The sequence below is a fragment of the Pelobates fuscus genome, chromosome 3 (assembly GCF_036172605.1).
Source record: "Pelobates fuscus isolate aPelFus1 chromosome 3, aPelFus1.pri, whole genome shotgun sequence".
In the NCBI taxonomy this organism is placed as follows: Eukaryota; Metazoa; Chordata; class Amphibia; order Anura; family Pelobatidae; genus Pelobates; species Pelobates fuscus.
The window spans coordinates 56,800,691-56,820,466 of NC_086319.1; the positions used below are offsets into that span (position 1 = coordinate 56,800,691).

Genomic DNA, 19,776 nt, shown 5'->3' on the forward strand with positions numbered 1-19,776 from the left:
TCCAACGCCCTCTCCGTGCCGCCCGTGAGTCTCCTCACTCACGCGGCGGCCATCTTGGTTCTCGCATATCGCGAGACTACGGCGGCCATTTTAGATCGCCCACAAGCGTTTTTTCTTCACAGCCCGGCGGAACCACTCCATGAGGCCCAGTAATATATATTATAATAAATCCCAATCCTGTGGTTTACTGCCCTGCTGGGGAAAACTGACACTGCTAGTGTCAAATACATTCGGTGTTACCCTGCTGGGGTCCTCACAAATTTGATTTCTTCTCTATATTAACCCTGCTGGGGTTTATCTAACACCACTATACCCAGAATCTCACAAGAGCCAAGAACCCCTCCCCGGCAAGCGCCACTGGAAAGGGGAAAAAGGTCACCAGAACCCGACTAAGAGTAAGACCCCGGCCAAAAAGCACAAACCCTCCATGGTCACCACTCCGGCCCTACAACACGAGTACTCCTCGGACGAAGACGACACTCACACGAAGTCCATGGCCGTCTTAGACGAATGGCAAGCACACAAATCTGACTCACAAGAGGACGCATGGGGCTCGGATTCTGGGTCACAACCCGGCTTCTTTCCATACACCTTACTAGAGGAACCCCTAGATCCAGACACCTCGGAAACCCCACAAGAGGGTGAAGACACTATATTTGACCCATCGGGTCACAGACTCTTCGACCCGAGAAACATACGCCATCCACACTCGGGGGACTGGACACCCCCGGATCATCTTGCAAAATTTATGCACCTCTGGCTACGTAAATCCCTAGACAAGACCGTCCACAATCGAATGCGGTCAGAATGCCCTCGACCCTCGCTACCCGACCACGTACCTGAAACTCCCGAATTTGACCAGGTGATGACCACCTTTATGTCTCGAGGCGGCCGTGACCCCCGTAAAGGGGTAGAAAAATACTTCAGAGGGATCAGGACAAACTACTGGACTCGGTGGGACCACTAGCCAGAATCATGTATTTAGCCGACGATGCCTTGGCTAGGGCTGACCAATTTGATACAACCATGGTGCGTGAGTGGGCTCATGATGTGCGATGAGCGGCGCAAGGCAGCTTTACTCCGTATTGACGGAAAACTGGTGGAATTGGGCACCAAAGAATTAGGCCCGCTGGCACAGGGCAAATTCCTTAAAGATTTGAACAGACACGTCAACGTGTTTACATCTCTGAACAAAGCTCAATTCTCGATGAGGAGGGTATTCAGGCAAAATCCCACCAGAGGTGTTTTTGGACGGGCTGGCCGCCAAAGGGTTTTGGCCATCGGCCCCCCGCACCACAAGGCCCCAACCTTTCTACCCAGAGGTGGGATATCGTCAGCCATTCTCCTACACACAAGGTGCAGACAGAGGCCGTGGACCACGTACCCGTTTGTGGATTGGGAATAAAAGAGGCTGTATGTGCCCGTACAGTCAGTTCTACTTCACCCTCAATTTGGAGTGCCGTCTCTTATTGGGGGAATCTGCTACAAGGGATTGCTATGCTATTCATACTCCCTTGCTATATCACTTCTAAGCTTGTAAGAGCTTGTTCCTGTTCTGCTACCTGAAGGAGTCTACGGTGGTTATGGTGTCTGCTGGAGTGCTTGGAGTCCTCAGGAAGCGCTAGGAGCATCCTTCAACAGAGGTACCCAGTCGGGGTGCCCGTTGATACGTTACACATAGGAACTGCATTGACATGAAGTTGTTATGGTACCAATAGGTAACTGGTGCCAGCTTACTTTCAGGAGCTAAACCGTTCCCGAATGGTTTAACACCAAAGTCTGCTCTTTAGAGCTGGATCTGCTCCCTCCGACATGCTTGTTGAACAGTGTCAAAACTCCTTGTTGAACAATGTTAAAACAGAAGCCTAGGACTGCTGCGGGTAGGGGTTCCGCTGATTGTGTTAGAACATTATCTCACGTTGAAGTGAGCAGAGAGATCCAGTGCTGGAGAGGAGACTTTGGTGTTAAACTATTTGTGAACAGTTTAACCCCTAAAGGTAAGCCATTGTCAGGGACTTCCTGGCACCATAACAACATACCTTTGATTAAGTTGTTATGGTGCCCAGAGGTACACCTAAAATGAGTAATAGACACGTGCACTTTGCAAAGTAACAAACTGTCATGCAGAGAGGAAATTAATGAAGAGCTTAATGAGGCGAGTTTTGCAACTCCTGAAGTGTTGTAATCTATACAGGATATGACCATAAAATTGACCGTTGTAGAGAATTCAACTGCTATTTCTATAAAGCTTCAATATATCAAAAAGGTTAGAAAATAAGCTTAGGAGTTTACAGTAATATTCTACAAAGCTTCACAAAATAATTCCCCTCCACCACCGAGAAAAGAATTGTCTGATGCTATAGATGCTATTTAAATTGAAAACAAATATTCAGATTTCAATTCACTTCTGTTCTCAATGGTTTTATTATATAAAGAACTATAATTAGTAAATGTGATGGTCACTTGCAGGTGTGATGAAAGGGTGCAGAAGATGTGCCCATTAACACCTAATTCGTGGCCATACCATCCCTTTACCGTCCATTAACCCTCTAATGGATTTTTTGTGTCTGTTTATGTTAACTCATTTTCTTAATGATAATAAAATCATGAAAATGAATTTTATTTTTTTTAATTGATTCAAGTTTCAGTATGTTACTGTCTTATTAGCATTATGCTGTAGATCTCTTTTCTCACTATATTTCGACCTTATCAGTATTCTTGATGAATCAATAAAAAATATATCATAATAACAAACAATTAAAGGGACACTCCAAGGATCACATCCACTACAGTTTATTATACTTGTTATGGTAATATGAAGCTATCCCTGAAAACTCAATGTTTCAAAATGTTCCTTTTCATCTCTGGTACCCAGGCTCCACATACTATCCACTACACGATGTGAGGGGTCCATAAAAACATCATATGAGGAAATGTTGCTTCTCCTTTGAGCCCAGTAAGCACTTAGATGGAATGAGTGCATTCAAGTTGTTTAAAGGGACACTATAGTCACCAGAACAAATACAGCTTATTGAGTGTCATTTGAAAACATTTCTGAAAACACTCTCCCTTCTTTTCAGGATTGTAATGGTGACGGTGCATAGAATAGGGCACTTGAGCCTATTCTCAGCTGAGAATTGCAATGTAAAGATGAATCTGGCAGTCGGAAAGCTCAGTTTCAGCAATCTAATATCAGTTTTGTGCAAATTTTGTATGAGGCTTGAGCACGCCATATGCACAACTTGGACTAAGCTGTGCAGGAGTCTTGAGGAGTCGTGGGATATATGTCTCTTCCTGGCTAGGGATAGGCCTGCCTATAGTTGCAAGCAGGCATTCTAAACAAGGGAGCTTTAAAGGGACACTATAGGCACCCAGGCCACTTCAGCTAATTTAATTAGTCTGGGTACAGTGTCCCTATTACACTTAAAGCTGCAATGTAAAACAGAGAAACTGCAGTGTTTATATTTGCAGCACTAAGTCTGCCTCCAGTGGCTGTCCAGTGCCAGAGGGAGTGCCAGTGAAACAGCTGTGTATTCCTGGCACTTATAGTATCCCTTTAAACATGTGTATATTTTTCTTTTTTTAAATAATTTTTTCAATACAGCACAATCAAAATATGGGGTAATTTTTACAGCACTAGTCCTCCATAATAGAGGGTATTTTATCTCTGTTTACGTTTCATAATGTTTATTTTTGCCTTAGAAATGCTGAAAATAGGCACAAGGCAGGAGCATCAGCAGGGGGTGATTAAAGAAATGTTATTGAAATTATCAGATTAATGTATAAACTCTGTAGAATCCCCTTACCTTTATCAGACCACTTATTTGTAGAAAGTAAACACGAGCAACCCATTTTGTACTGTTCTGTACAAAGCTTTGCTTTAAGTCCCAACTTCTCAAACGCACATTTCCAGCTGGTGTTTTTAGTAATGAATCCCGTATTTTCTTTTACTGTTATATTAACCTACAAATGTAAGATTATCATACATGAATAAGCAGACAGGAGTGTAATTCTGATTTACAACAAGAAGCTTTTAGACTTGGGTTTTCAGTTCACTACAATTCAGTCTTTATTTGATGAATAAACTCTAATATTTGCTAGTGCCGTGTGTGACCAAAGACAGCTGTACAGTAAAAATGTATGGATAAATAATGTAAGAATAAATGGAAAATAGCAATATATATTTATATTTAATGCATATATACTTTCAAAATAATTTGTTATTTTGTCTCCAGTAAAGATGTGAATACGTGACTGTTCTCTAATATCTTTTTGTTAAATGGCAAAACACATGCTGTGCAAATGTAAATGTAACCTACAAAACCGAACTTCACTTCTACTTTGCTCCAACACTAGTTATCACCCACCAAAGAAACTAATTCCTTCCAGGGCTCAATATTGTTTTCTGACCTGTGTCACAGTAACCGAGGTTTACTATGTCAAATATCAAGGGTAAATTCTCGAAAACAGGAATGAGGAGGAAGGAGTAAATTGGATAATGACAAAACAAATTGTTGTCTACTCAATACCTTCATATTTTCATTGAATAATATATGATCAAAGAGAATACCTGTGTATTATCAATGGGAACAGCGTTGATTTCCAGGCACGTTCTGTTATCTGCAATACCAACCCAGTTTACAGCGGATGCTGATGAATCACATTCTGTTTTTGAAGTGCATCTGATGAAATTAAAAAGCAGTTAATGTGTAGGTAGACCATTTGAAAATTCTACAAAAGCAGTCTTGGTTTTCAGTTAAAATCTTCCATAGAAATCATCATAGATCTTTCATATTCATTCACATATACTCACATATACACACACTGGCACACATACATATACACAGACACATAGGTACACACATGCAGTTATATAGAAACACAGTCATACACAGATACAGACATACTGACACACATACACATACAAACACACATACAGGCACACAGAGAGAGACACACAGGCACACATACAGATACACAGACACACCGAAACAAACACAGACACACATACAGATACACAGACATACAGATACACATGTATAAGTGTGTGTATGCATAGTGAATGCAGTGTGTTTGCGTAGTGGATGCAGTGTGTGCGTTTGTATAGTGGATGCAGTCTGTGTATAGTGTATGCATTTTGTGTGTATAGTGAATGCAGCTTCTGTGTATAATATATGCAGTGTGTGTATAGTGTATACAGCTTGTGTGTATAGTGTATATAGTTTATGGAGTGTGTGTATGGTGTATGGATTGTGTGTATAATGTATGCAGTGTGTGTATAGTGTATGGAGTGTGTGTATAATGTATGCAGTGTGTGTATAATGTATGCAGTGTGTGTGTGTACAGTCAGTGGTGTATCCTGGTTTTGTGCCCAACCCTTCCCCCCGTCCTACCTTCTAAATACACACACACACACATTCACTGACAGATACGCATACACTAGCTAACAGAAACACACACTCACTAACAGACACACACACTCACAGGCAAATACACTCACACTAACAGACACACACACAGTCAGACACACACACACACTAACAGACACTAACAGACACACACTCACTCACTAACAGACACACACACACTCACACTAACAGGCAAACACACACACACTAACAGACACACACACACTCACAGGCAAACACACTCACACTAACAGACACACACACACACACACACACACACACTAACATACACACACTCACTCACTAGCAGACACACACACACTCACACTAACAGGCAAACACACACACTAACAGACACACACACACACACACACACAGTCAGACACACACACACACACACAGTCAGACACACACACACTCACACTAACAGGCAAACACACACACAGTCACACACACACGCCCCTGTGTACAGTGTATGCAGTGTGTGTACAGTGAATGAAGTGTGTGTATAGTGTATGCAGTGTGTGTACAGTGTATGCAGTGTGTGTATAGTGTATGCAGTGTGTGTATAGTGTATGCAGTGTGTGTACAGTGTATGCAGTGTGTGTGTATATTGTATGCAGTGTGTGTACAGTGTATGCATTGTGTGTGTGTATAGTGTATGCAGTGTGTGTGTGGTGTGTGTTGTGTGGAATAAGTGCTGGAAAGGTGAGCAGTGTGTATGGTTTGCCCCTCCCTGACACTTACCTGGTCCTGGTGGTCCGGTGGCAGTGAAGAGGGGCCCAGAACTCTGTATGCTCGTTTCCCATCCAGCAGCAGGGTCCTCTGTTCTCGCGATCCAGCCATGGCAACCCGCGGCAACGCTCTTGCGGATCGCGAGAACAGAGAATCCTGCTGCTGGATGGGAAAACTTGCGTGGATACTTGGTCCCTTTTCATAAGACACAGGGGTGGCGAAATGCCGCCCCCGGGTAAAGTGCGCCCTGGGAACCCCCCTAGTGAGTGGCACCCGGGGCGGACTGCACCCGCCCCCCCCCCCCCCCTTAGTCCGCCACTGAGTGTCAGGACTGGTAGAGAATCTAGGTCAACTCATTATAGTTGCTTAGAAGTAACCAGGCTTAATGTATGATCAGGGGGTTACCTAGAATATTTGGTCCCCTGTTTGAATCCTATATTTGGCACAGCCCCAACTTTAAAATGTTAAAAAAAACACCTGCATAATTTGTAATGTTTTCAAGAATATTTATTGCACAAATGTGTAAACTGTACATCAACTTTAAAAAAATAGAACTATGAAAAATAAATTAACTCACTAATAAATTAAATAAGTTTAAGTAAATAACATTTACTGAACATATAATCCTGTTTTCTATAAATAAAAAGCACAGAGCCAAAGGGTGACAGTGTGGGAGGATGACAGTATGTGTGAGTGTGACAGAGTGTATGGGAGGGTGACAGTGTGCAGGGGTGACACAGTGTGGGGAGGGGGACAGTGGGTGTGGGGGTGTGAAAGTGTGTGGTAGGGTGAAAGTGTGTGTGGGTGGTGACAGTGTGTTTGTGGAGGGTGACAGTGTATGGGTGTGGGTGATTTTAGTGACCAGCCTCCCCACACTGAAATACCTTTTTTTTTTTTTTTTTTTAAGTAATCAATTCTCTGGTGGTCAAGTGGTCTCGCTCCTTGGTGACCCAGTTGTCTAGCTACCTGGTCTGCAGCTCCGCCAGGTGCAGAGCTGCACACAATGTGGTAAAGGTCATGCGGGCTCCGGCACTTGAAGTGTCAGGGCATTGCTATGTTAACCCACGGCAACACTGTTATTGACAGTGATCACGAGACACAGTCTGAAACTCTGTACGTGGCAAAAGCTGCATACTGGAGACCTTGGCTCTTTCCCCCACAGGCAAACTGAGTGAAGGGGCCTTGCACCTGACTTCATACAGGGCAAACAGCCAAGCCCCCTCTTGTCAGGCACTCGTTCATGGACCGAGAACAGACTAGTCTGCCCGAGATAAGTTAGGCGGTAGCGAGGCCCCATGCAGCGAGAGTGCTTAGGTGGCACCTCTGCAACCCACCTAATTAGCGGCAACCCCTAATTATTGGCACTAAACTCCCTACTGGGATTGTCTCTAAAACAAGTCGTTGAGGAGCCAACTCGTAAAGAGGCCATACTAGATTTAGTGTTAACAAATGGAGATTTGGTATCCGATATTACTGTAGCGGAAAGTTTAGGATCCAGTGATCATCAGTCAGTGTGGTTTAATATAAGAACAGTGACTGAGTCACCCCACACAAAAACAAAAGTTTTAGACTTTAGAAAAACAGACTTCTCTAAAATTAGAATATGTGTAAAGGAGTCATTATCAGACTGGAGCAATTTAAATGGAGTCAAAGAGAAATGGGATTATTTAAAAGTTGCACTACTGAAGGCAACAGAAAATTACATTAGGCTTGTCAGTAAAAGCAAAAAAGAAACCACTGTGGTACTCCGCAGATGTGGCCAAAATAATAAAAAACTAAAAGTTAGCATTTAGTAATTATAAAAAAAAAAACAGAGTGAGGAAGACAGAATGATCTATAAGATTAGGCAGAAAGAGGCTAAGCAAGTTATAAGAGCTTCCAAATCACACACAGAAGAGAAAATAGCACAGTCAGTAAAAAAGGGGGACAAAACTTTTTTTAGATACATAAATGAGAAAAGAAAAGTAAAACAAGGATTAGTTAGATTAAAAACAAAAGAAGGAAGGTATGTAGAAGAGGATAAAGGTCTAGCTGACTGCCTCAATGCATATTTTTGTTCGGTATTTACAGATGAAAATGAAGGAAAGGGACCTCAGTTAAGAAAAAGGATAAATTAGTCATTTATTACACGTGAGTTTACAGAGGAAGAGGTTCTATTTCAACTGTCAAAAGTAAAGACAAATAAGTCAATGGGACCTGATGGAATTCACCTAAAGCTATTAAAAGAGCTTAGTGGTGTACTAGCAAAACCATTAACAGATTTATTTAACCAATCATTGTTAACAGGAGTAGTCCCAGAAGATTGGAAGTTGGCGAATGTTGTGCCCATTCACAAGAAAGGTAATAGGGAGGAGTCAGGCAACTATAGGCCAGTAAGCCTTACTTCAGTAGTGGGTAAAGTGATGGAAACCATGTTAAAGGATAGGATTTTGAACATCTAAAAACACATGGATTTCAAGATCAGAGACAACATGGGTTTACTTCAGGGAGATCATGCCAAACTAATCTTTTTTTGATTGGGTAACTCAAATTATAGATCAGGGTGGTGCAGTAGACATTGCTTACCTAGATTTCAGTAAGGCTTTTGACACTGTTGCACATAGAAGGCTTATCAATAAACTGCAATCTTTTGTTTGGATTCCAATATTGTTGAATGGGTAAGGCAGTGGCTGAGTGACAGGCAACAGAGGGTTGTAGTCAATGGAGTATATTCGAAGCTTGGGCTTGTCACCAGTGGGGTACCTCAAGGATCTGTACTTGGACCCATTCTCTTTAATATTTTTATTAGTCTTGATGGTAAGGTATGTCTTTTTGCTGATGATACTAAGATATGTAACAGGGTTGATGTTCCAGGAGGGATAAGCCAAATGGCAAATGATTTAGGTAAACTAGAAAAATGGGCAGAGTTGTGGCAACTGACATTTAATGTGGATAAGTGCAAGATAATGCATCTTGGACGTAAAAATCCAAGGGGAGAGTACAGAATATTTGATAGAGTCCTAACCTCAACATCTGAAGAAAGGGATTTAGGGGTGATTATTTCTGAGGACTTAAAGGTAGGCAGACAATGTAATAGAGCAGCAGGAAATGCTAGCAGAATGCTTGGTTGTATAGGGAGAGGTATTAGCAGTAGAAAGAAGGAAGTGCTCATGCCATTGTACAGAACACTGGTGAGACCTCACTTGGAGTATTGTACGCAGTACTGGAGACCGTATCTTCAGAAGGATATTGATACCTTAGAGAGAGTTCAGAGAAGGGCTACTAAACTGGTTCATGGATTGCAGGATAAAACTTACCAGGAAAGGTTAAAGTATCTTAACATGTATAGCTTGGAGGATAGATGAGACAGGGGGGATATGATAGAAACATTTTAAATACATAAAGGGAATCAACACAGTAAAGGAGGAGACTATATTTAAAAGAAGAAAATCTACCACAACAAGAGGACATAGTCTTAAATTAGAGGGACAAAGGTTTACAAATAATATCAGGAAGTATTACTTTACTGAGAGGGTAGTGGATGCATGGAATAACCTTCCAGCTGAAGTGGTAGAGGTTAACACAGTAAAGGAGTTTAAGCATGCGTGGGATAGGCATAAGGCTATCCTCACTATAAGATAAGGCCAGGGACTAATGAAAGTATTTAGAAAATTGGGCAGACTAGATGGGCCGACTGGTTCTTATCTGCCGTCACATTCTATGTTTCTAGGTTTCTATGTTTTGGTGCATGGTGACCCAAACTGTCCCCTTCCCCACACTCCTCCTGCACTCACCCACACTGTCACTGGGCCACACAGTCCCCACACAGTCAGGGAGAGCCTTGGGGCAGAGGAAGGAGAAGAGGAAGAGCTTAGGGCAGAGGAATAAGGAGCAGGGAGATCACAGGGGAGAGTAGAAGCGGGGAGAGGAAATGCAGGGAGAACCTGAGACAGAGAAGGTGAAGGGGGAGAGAAGAAGGGGAAATGTGGCAGAGAAAAACATATACATTTGAAATAACAGCAAGTATATACGTTTTAAACATATTTCTAATATGGGGGTACAATTTATGGAAATTGACTGCCATGGGGTACTCAACTAAAAAATGTTGGCAACCACTGGCATAGAGCATGGGACTGATGCCTGGATGGAGCAGGCATCTTGACAATAGGTTATTCAAACTTAAAGAGACATAAAAACAAGTCTTAAGCTGACACCCATCAATAAAGAGGAAGTGTAATTTTGATCAAATAAATAGCTATCTATAAGATCATGATGAGCTGGGCTATTTTTTAAAATGTATTTATAAGCATGTGCTTATATGCCATTTCTGTGTCGATACTGTACTTGCGTGTGCGCACTATTTGCTCGCAATGCGGAAGTGCAGTGTTTAATTAGTTTTTTGGTTTTCTTTTTTTCTTTTTTGTTTTTTTACATAGCTCTGCTGCTTTTTCACTAAACAATGTGAAAGTATTTAGCGGGGTTGAGAAAATAGGAACTGCCTCTTCCAGAGAAGTGTCAGTTCCAGTTTAATTTGAGATATATTGCAAAATTAAACTGGCAGTCCAAAAAATGCAAATAAAAACTGCATAAATACAGGGGGCGGAGCTAGCGCCCAGTGGGATCGGACGCACGATTGCAGCTCTCCTGGTCGGCAAACACTAACGGCTTCAATTCAGCCGATATAAACCCTCACACGACCCGGCCGACGGTCGGAAAGAGCGCCCACAACGATGGGGAGAAAAAAACAGAAAACGCGAGCGGATCAGCCGCGGTTTACAGCGGACATAGGAGACCTGCTGAGGAGACCGCATGGCGCGGCCGGATCCAATATGGCGGCCGAGTACGACGACTTCACGGACAGTTCAGAAGAAGCTCCAATACACAGCCCAGGTACGCTGGGATATAAGGGGCCCCCCAAACCACCACAGCAGACAGCAGGCACCTCTAACCTGGTCACCACGGAGGTAATCACTAACCTCCTCACAGACCTCCGCCAAACACTCTCCACTGAAATTTCCCAGGTGAGGGAAGACATCAGGGGGTTCACTGCCCGCCTTACTGCAGTGGAGCAAACCTCCCAAACAACCTCAACACAGGTCCTGGCACTACAGAAGCAGGTCACCGACCTGACAGTTGCTCACACCACTCTCACCCACCAACTGGCATTTATGGAGGATAAACGACGGTGGAAACATGTTAAAATCAGGGGCCTCTCTGATAAAGTTCTCCCATCAGAAACGCCTCACTTTATGCGTAGGCTATTCACGGCCCTCTTATCCCCCAGGCAAGCCAAAGGAATACAACTAGATGGGATGTTCCGCCTGCCCAAACCAACAACACCCTCAAGCGCAACTACCAGCGATTTACTGGTTAAGTTTCAAAACGGGCAGGACAGGGCAGCCTTCATGAGTGCCACCAGAGGGAAAAACCCCTATAGATTTGAAGATATGGAACTGTCGTTCTACTCTGACCTCTCCCGCAATACTCTACTGCTATGGAGGAAATCCCTTTGTCCGCTGACAACTACGCTGGCAGCTAGGGGAGTGAAGTACCGTTGGGGACCTACACATGTACTCCTCATTCAGCACCAAGGCACTGAACAAAGGGTGGCGGACATTTCTGAGATGGACACTGTCCTGGCGGCCCTGGGCCTCACAACCCCACCCCACGCTACAAGCTGGGACCCAGCAAAAACTGTCCCATTCATCCCCGCTTCAGAAGGAGGACCTGGGAGGGAGAACACTTGACTCATAAGCCTAAACATTCTTTATATGTCGTTTCTCTCTATGTTGGGCTTAGCCCTTTGTTAAATGTTGACTATGTGACAAACGTTTAGAACACTACACAAAGTTATAACACGACCACCCACAGAGGCCGTATGCGGCCAAGACCGGGAATTTCCCCGGACACGCTGGCTCCTTTTTAACAACCACCCCCCCAGCTCCCATCATATGCACTTATCATACTCATTTCATGGAGGAGCTGCATATGTACACGTTCGGACGCGAATCAGTCCAACCTGACCAAACACCACGCTCACCACGACAAGTGCCATGCATTCACCCTCTTAATAACCACACACCGGAGCTACCAATGTGGCTTGAAGCTCTACATTACCTATACACAGAGGTACATCACTCAATCACCTGCAACCCAGACACTATACATAAGGGCTCGGTTCCAGCACACCAGGGTCAACCGACCAACCCTTCTCCGAACCCTCTGACAAACATACGCTACAGCCCCATGAAAATCACCCAGCAGTACCTATAAAAGTTTATGTTGCCTAGATGGAACCAAGCTAGAGTCTTTCAGTTTGCTAAGATTGAATTCACACAATCCGGTGATATTTCAGATAACACTCACCGATCTCATCTACTGCTCATAATATATCACTACGTTTTATTACTATGTTTCCTTCTATATGCAGTATGCCTATCAAAAAAAATGTGCAGTATTCCATGTACAACTGTTTGAACTTGACAAACTTTTTCTGTTATATTTGTATATTGTGCAATCTTTGCATTTACACGTGCACAACAAAAATAAAGAATTTAAAAAAAAAAAACTGCATAAATAAAAAAAATACCATGGCATTTGTACTTTAAGACATTATTGGGCAATCCTGTCGCTAGTATAAAGTCCTGTAGGTGAGGTGGTATTTTTCATCAACTCCTGCTCAGCAAGAATTTATGGGATATAAATTTAATTATTGCCAGTAGTTTGGCGCATTCATGCTTTTTCATGAAGCGAGTTGCAGTCTGTGCGTTTTCTTTTGAGCTTTCATGTATTTTTCTTTAAGGAAGCCAGCTTGAATATATGCAATAAAACTGCCCTTTCGATGAAATCCACAGTTTACCGATTTGGACATGTGGAAGCTTACCTTCTTCCTTAGGATATTTGGTTGGGTGTGCTACTGCATTTTCTTCAAAAGCTCTGCCGCTATAGACACTATTTAGGGAGATCTGTTGAGCTCCAAAAACCTTGACTGTGCATTGTGAGCATTTACATCAAAGCACTATTACCTTCATTATTTAGTTATGACACTGACTTTTTCTAATTGTTTTTTTAATCACATACATTTTGCGATATATATATTCATAATGCTCTTACAACAGGTTCTTAAAATACACTTTAGCTCATATAGCACTAGCACTATTTAATTTGTCAATTTGTCTTCCATGTAGGAATTAGTGTAGAACCCACCAATATTGGGGTACTGTAAAGTAGTGGTGGGCTTAACACAATATTTGTGTGCTGAGATAGGTGATTTTAAGAAGCCTTATAATATGTTTGTTATGTGTGCATTGTTCCTTAATCTGTATTAATCATAAAACACAAACATCGTGGGTACATATGAAAAACACATACAGTGGCGTACACACAACCCATGGGGCCCCGGTGCGAAAATTGATCCGTGGGCCCCCCCCCCGCGAGCTTACTCTTACACACACTAACACTAACACACACACACTAACACACACACACTAACACACACTCTCTTCCGGCTCCGGTATCAATGCGGTGCGCGAGGGAGCTGAAGAGGGAGCACTCAGGGGAGAGTTCTCCCTCACGCGCCAGCCTGCCTGCCCGTCGGGTGACACCAGGGCCAGCCTCGGGGGCCCTGAGGTGTCCGGCTCCTGGGCCTCCCATGAGAAGAGGCTGGCCACAGTGGGTACATACCGGGTCGCAGGGCGGCCGGGCCCCCTGGTGGGCCGGGCCCGGTCACAGCCGCGACCCCAGTATGTACCCACTGAACACATACATATTTTCTTTTCACACAAGTGATGCATAAGTAAAGTTAGATGTACTGCACACTAATACCAAATGTTAGTGTTGCAAGTTACACACTTCATTGTATTGATTGTATAGGATATTCTATGTTGTATATGAAATTTCATCCTGTTTCGTGACTGAAAGACATGGCAAATGTGGATTTCCTAAAAACCTGCATTGCCAAGAAGATTTATCATCGGTACACTAATTTGGGGAAGTTATCTTCTAGTGTTTCCATTTGTGTGTTATATCAGTTCCTTTTAATTAGGTTCTGTTCTTAATCTTGGTCTGTCTGTGGTTGTATATGTTTTTTGCTATTGTTTGCAAATAAGCAGAGGCCTACCCAGGTGTTAAACATTCCTAGTGGGTGGTGATTTTAGGAGTATATAAGGGTTGTTGTCATTAGCTTGGCTAATATTGCTTGGTTGCTTCATCTAAGTGTTGCTTCTAAGTGTGTGTGGTTGGATATATTCTGGAGATAAACTGGAGGTAATCTGAGTTATTCAGGAGGATAAATAAAAAGTTAAAATGCGTTTGATTTAAAGTATTCACCTCATTGGAATGGCAGACTTAGTTCAGTGTAATAGTTGCTATGCATTTGTTTCACGTTCCACTTTTTGGATGTTTGGTTATTGTGTAATCTGTAGACAGTTCTCTATTTTGCGGCAGGAGAGTGTATTTTTGAAGTCTGAGATTTGTAAATTATCAGGTAAACAACCTCAGGCTGGAACTGCTGCAAAGCCACTGCCGCAGAGACATAGTAGGAATGGCAGATGGATCACTGTAGGATCTGGTAGATTTAGAGTTGTGGATAAAAGGCATATTGCACAGTCTGTTGCTCTACATAATTCATTTTCTGCACTTTCAGAGTGTAATGGTGTCATGGAGACAGGAACCGAGGCTAGTGGTGTTGTGCAGAGAGGCACTGAGGCTAGTGGTGTTGTGCAGAGAGGCACTGAGGCTAGTGTTGTTGTGCAGAGAGGCACTGAGGGTAGAGGTGTTGTGCAGAGAGGCACTGAGGCTAGTGGTGTTGTGCAGAGAGGCACTGTGGCTAGTGCTGTTGTGCAGAGAGGCACTGAGGCTAGTGGTGTTGTGCAGAGAGGCACTAAGGCTAGTGGTGTTGTGCAGAGAGGCACTGAGGCTAGTGGTGTTGTGCAGAGAGGCACTGAGGCTAGTGGTGTTGTGCAGAGAGGCTTGAAGACTATGGTGAGGCCTAATAGAAAGCAGTTGTTGTTGGGGGATTCCATCATAAGAGGTGTGGAGATGGACAATGGTGGTCTTGTGAGGTGTCTTCCCGGAGCTACTGCTCACAGAGGCAGGAGACGTACCTGTAATATTGTTAAGCAAGCAAAGCAGGAAGGGGAATTGGATGTACTTGTCCATTTAGGGACAAATGACTTGGCTTGCAATGAGGTTTCAGATGTTATGGAAGTTTTTAGTGTTTTTGCCAATGATATACGGCAGGTTGCATCCACACTGTCATTCTCTGAAGTTCTGCCTGTGCATAACACTCAGAATGACAGGCGGATGCATATTAGGGACTTTAACTTGTGGCTTGGTGAATGGTGTCGGGAGCAAGGATTTGGCTTTATTTCTCATGGTGCTCTGTTTGGAATGGAAATAAACTGTACAAAAAAGATGGTTTGCATCTTTCTCAAAAGGAAAGAAATGTTCTCAGGGAGCAGTTCAGAGGTTTTGCTAGGATGTATTTAAACTAGGAGGGGGGGGGGGCAAAAGGGTGATAAAACATCAATCCAATTGTCCCCCAAAACAAGGACAGAAGGTGCCTGTAGCAAGTGTGTTAAAAAATGATAAGCTTAGAGTCATGGCTACAAATGCTCGCAGTTTAGGGAATAAGATCCATGAACTTGTGGCAATAATGGCAACTGATAGTGTAGATTTAGTCGCTGTTACTGAGACATGGTATAATGAAAAAAATGACTGGGACATAGCAATACCAGGGTACTCTTTATATTGAAAAGACAGGGAAGGCAAGAAAGGGGGAGGGGTGGCCCTGTATGTGAAGGATAGCATAAAATCTAGCCTAATAAAGGTTAGTGAGGCAAACATAGAGTCCATTTGGGTTACGTTAGAATTTAGACGTTAGAGTTAGATAATCTACTAGTTGAAGAAATAGCTAAAATGACAATGAAGGGGGAAGTTATCATCATGGGTGACTTTAATCTTCCTGATGTGAATTGGAAAACAAAAATAGCTACTTGTGCCAGGAGCACACATATTCTAAACTCCCTACTGGGATTGTCTCTAAAACAAGTAGTTGAGGAGCCAACTCGTAAAGAGGCCATACTAGATTTAGTGTTAACAAATGGAGATTTGGTATCAGATATTACTGTAGGTGAAGGTTTAGGATCCAGTGATCATCAGTCAGTGTGGTTTAATATAAGAACAGTGACTGCTGTTTAGCATTTAGTAATTATAAGAAAACCCAGAGTGAGGAAGACAGAATGACCTATACGATTAGGCAGAAAGAGGCTAAGCAAGTTATAAGAGCTTCCAAATCACACACAGAAGAGAAAATAGCACAGTCAGTAAAAAAGGGGGACAAAACTTTTTTTAGATACATAAATGAGAAAAGAAAAGTAAAACAAGAAGGAAGGTATGTAGAAGAGGATAAAGGTCTAGCTGACTGCCTCAATGCATATTTTTGTTCGGTATTTACAGATGAAAATGAAGGAAAGGGACCTCAGTTAAGAAAAAGGATAAATTAGTCATTTATTACACGTGAGTTTACAGAGGAAGAGGTTCTATTTCAACTGTCAAAAGTATGGGACCTGATGGAATACACCCACAGCTATTAAAAGAGCTTAGTGGTGTACTAGCAAAACCATTAACAGATTTATTTAACCAATCATTGTTAACAGGAGTAGTCCCAGAAGATTGGAAGTTAGCGAATGTTGTGCCCATTCACAAGAAAGGTAATAGGGAGGAGTCGGGCAACTATAGGCCAGTAAGCCTTACTTCAGTAGTGGGGAAAGTGATGGAAACCATGTTAAAGGATAGGATTGTTGAACATCTAAAAACACATGGATTTCAAGATCAGAGACAACATGGGTTTACTTCAGGGAGATCATGCCAAACTAATCTTATTGATTTTTTTGATTAGGTAACTAAAATTATAGATCAGGGTGGTGCAGTAGACATTGCTTACCTAGAGTTCAGTAAGGCTTTTGACACTGTTGCACATAGAAGGCTTATCAATAAACTGCAATCTTTGAGTTTGGATTCCAATATTGTTGAATGGGTAAGGCAGTGGCTGAGTGACAGGCAACAGAGGGTTGTAGTCAATGGAGTATATTCGAAGCTTGGGCTTGTCACCAGTGGGGTACCTCAGGGATCTGTACTTGGACCCATTCTCTTTAATATTTTTATTAGTGATATTGCAGAAGGTCTTGATGGTAAGGTGTGTCTTTTTGCGGATGATACTAAGATATGTAACAGGGTTGATGTTCCAGGAGGGATAAGCCAAATGGCAAATGATTTAGGTAAACTAGAAAAATGGTCAGAGTTGTGGCAACTGACATTTAATGTGGATAAGTGCAAGATAATGCATCTTGGACGTAAAAACCCAAGGGCAGAGTACAGAATATTTGATAGAGTCCTAACCTCAACATCTGAGGAAAGGGATTTAGGGGTGATTATTTCTGATGACTTAAAGGTAGGCAGACAATGTAATAGTGCAGCAGGAAATGCTAGCAGAATGCTTGGTTGTATAGGGAGAGGTATTAGCAGTAGAAAGAGGGAAGTGCTCATGCCATTGTACAGAACACTGGTGAGACCTCACTTGGAGTACTGGAGACCATATCTTCTGAAGGATATTGATACCTTTGATACCTAGAGAGTTCAAAGAAGGGCTACTAAACTGGTTCATGGATTGCAGGATAAAACTTACCAGGAAAGGTTAAAGGATCTTAACATGTATTGCTTGGAGGAAAGACGAGACAGGGGGGATATGATAGAAACATTTAAATACATAAAGGGAATCAACACAGAAAAGGAGGAGACTATATTTAAAAGAAAAAAAACTACCACAACAAGAGGACATAGTCTTAAATTAGAGGGACAAAGGTTTAAAAATAATATCAGGAAGTATTACTTTACTGAGAGGGTAGTGGATGCATGGAATAGCCTTCCATCTGAAGTGGTAGAGGTTAACACAGTAAAGGAGTTTAAGCATGCGTGGGATAGGCATAAGGCTATCCTAACTATAAGATAAGGCCAGGGACTAATGAAAGTATTTAGAAAACTGGGCAGACTAGATGGGCCGAATGGTTCTTATCTGCCGTCACATTCTATGTTTCTATATATCTTCACTTTCGCTTATGTATACACAATTGGGAATTTATAAACAGAACCAACCTTTTCTCAGAATGACACCATCCACAGTAAGGATCCTGTGCTGATAAACACTCCGCGCAAGAGGTAAAACGTATACAGGTTTCCACTTTTATTCGCTTTATCTGAAAGAAGAGCATTATTTGTGAAATGTTATGCATTAAACAAGCTAACATGATTAGGTAACAGAGTCTCATTTTATTTAGAGTTTATATGCTTTTAAACATTTTTTTACGTAGCACTTTTCTGTATTCATAAACAACACAGAATCTGGATCAGGATCAGTCTATTTAGATGAAATCTTTTCTGTTTTTCAGAAAATTGCCATGCTGAGAAGCGCTATATATATATATATATATATATATATATATATACACACACAGATTGCTGGTACATCCATGGGTGCGGCAATGGCAAATGTATGCAAATGGGTACATGTACATGTTTGAAACCAGATACATTTTGGAACCCTATAAGGATAACATCATGATGTGCGTTCACTACATTGATGATATCTTTATGTTAATCAAAGGCGACATATCTGGGGTTCAAGAAATGGTTTGGTCCATCAATTTATGTACCCCAAATATTGAATTAACGGCTGTAACAGATCCCTACCAACCTCTGGTGGATGTGAAACAAACAAGGGAATTACAATTTACACATCCATCCGTTTCATTCCTCTGTTCGTCTGGTTCCGTGCGAATTTCACGTGTAATGCAGAGGTGGCCGCCATTTCGGGACTTTCCACGTGTTCGCGGCCATCTTGTGTGCGAACAGCGGTGTTTGCCTGTAACCGCATGGAACTGAAAACGGATACGCAAACAGGCGAACACCGCTGAATCCTCCAGACCTCCATAAGTTCGTACGGAAACTACCGAACGTCCCCTCGTTCGGTAGTTATATGCAATCATCTATGGGGATTCCAGCGAACCCCGCGATTCGCATGGATGGCCAGATTATCATACCTTTTTACCGTGCGAACGGAGACCGACCGCAAGGCCAAAACTCATGGAACTAATTTCGGCTAGTTGGTCTGTGCGGTCGGTCAAAACTTTGGAACGTTGTATCTCCCGAACTGTACATCCGAATGGGGTGATTTTTGGATATATTGTCCCCCTGAAGGAGAGCTATCCAGCGCTACCGGATTTAAAGCTGTACCCCCTGTTTTTGGGGTACATCCAGAACTGGTGGAAAAATGTGGACATTTTAATTGGGTTATGTAGTTATCTGAGGGGAGGAGACGTGGGGGTGTTACCATCTGTATTATTGGTTGTTTTCATCCTCCCCCTGGGAGTGTTCTGTGTGTATCTATTTCTAATAAAAAGCAGGCTGGGTGTTCCAGTCCTCAGTTCATCTTGACCCTTCAAAACGTAGCCTCGTCTCGTTCTTGGAAGGGGATTATTTGGGAATATTATTCTGCTCCTGTTTACAGCTGAACCTGCTCCTCACTCTGGATATCGTGGATGGGATTACAGCAGCCTACTTCTCCACAGCAGCTTGCAGGGAAAAAGGACGTCTTCAA

The 19,776-nt window shown here is 42.5% G+C and overlaps 1 protein-coding gene across 1 annotated transcript in view; it reads right to left on the reverse strand.

Annotated features, from left to right (window-relative positions):
- PLXNC1 (plexin C1) overlaps positions 1-19,776 on the reverse strand; it is a 140,569-nt gene that overhangs the window by 94,273 nt on the left and 26,520 nt on the right. The window contains exons 4-6 of the mRNA XM_063447098.1: positions 18,276-18,376; positions 4,571-4,682; positions 3,807-3,963 (exon numbers count right to left, since the gene is read on the reverse strand). Of these exons, the coding sequence (XP_063303168.1) occupies positions 3,807-3,963; positions 4,571-4,682; positions 18,276-18,376 (370 nt within the window). The remainder of the gene's footprint in view (positions 1-3,806; positions 3,964-4,570; positions 4,683-18,275; positions 18,377-19,776) is intronic.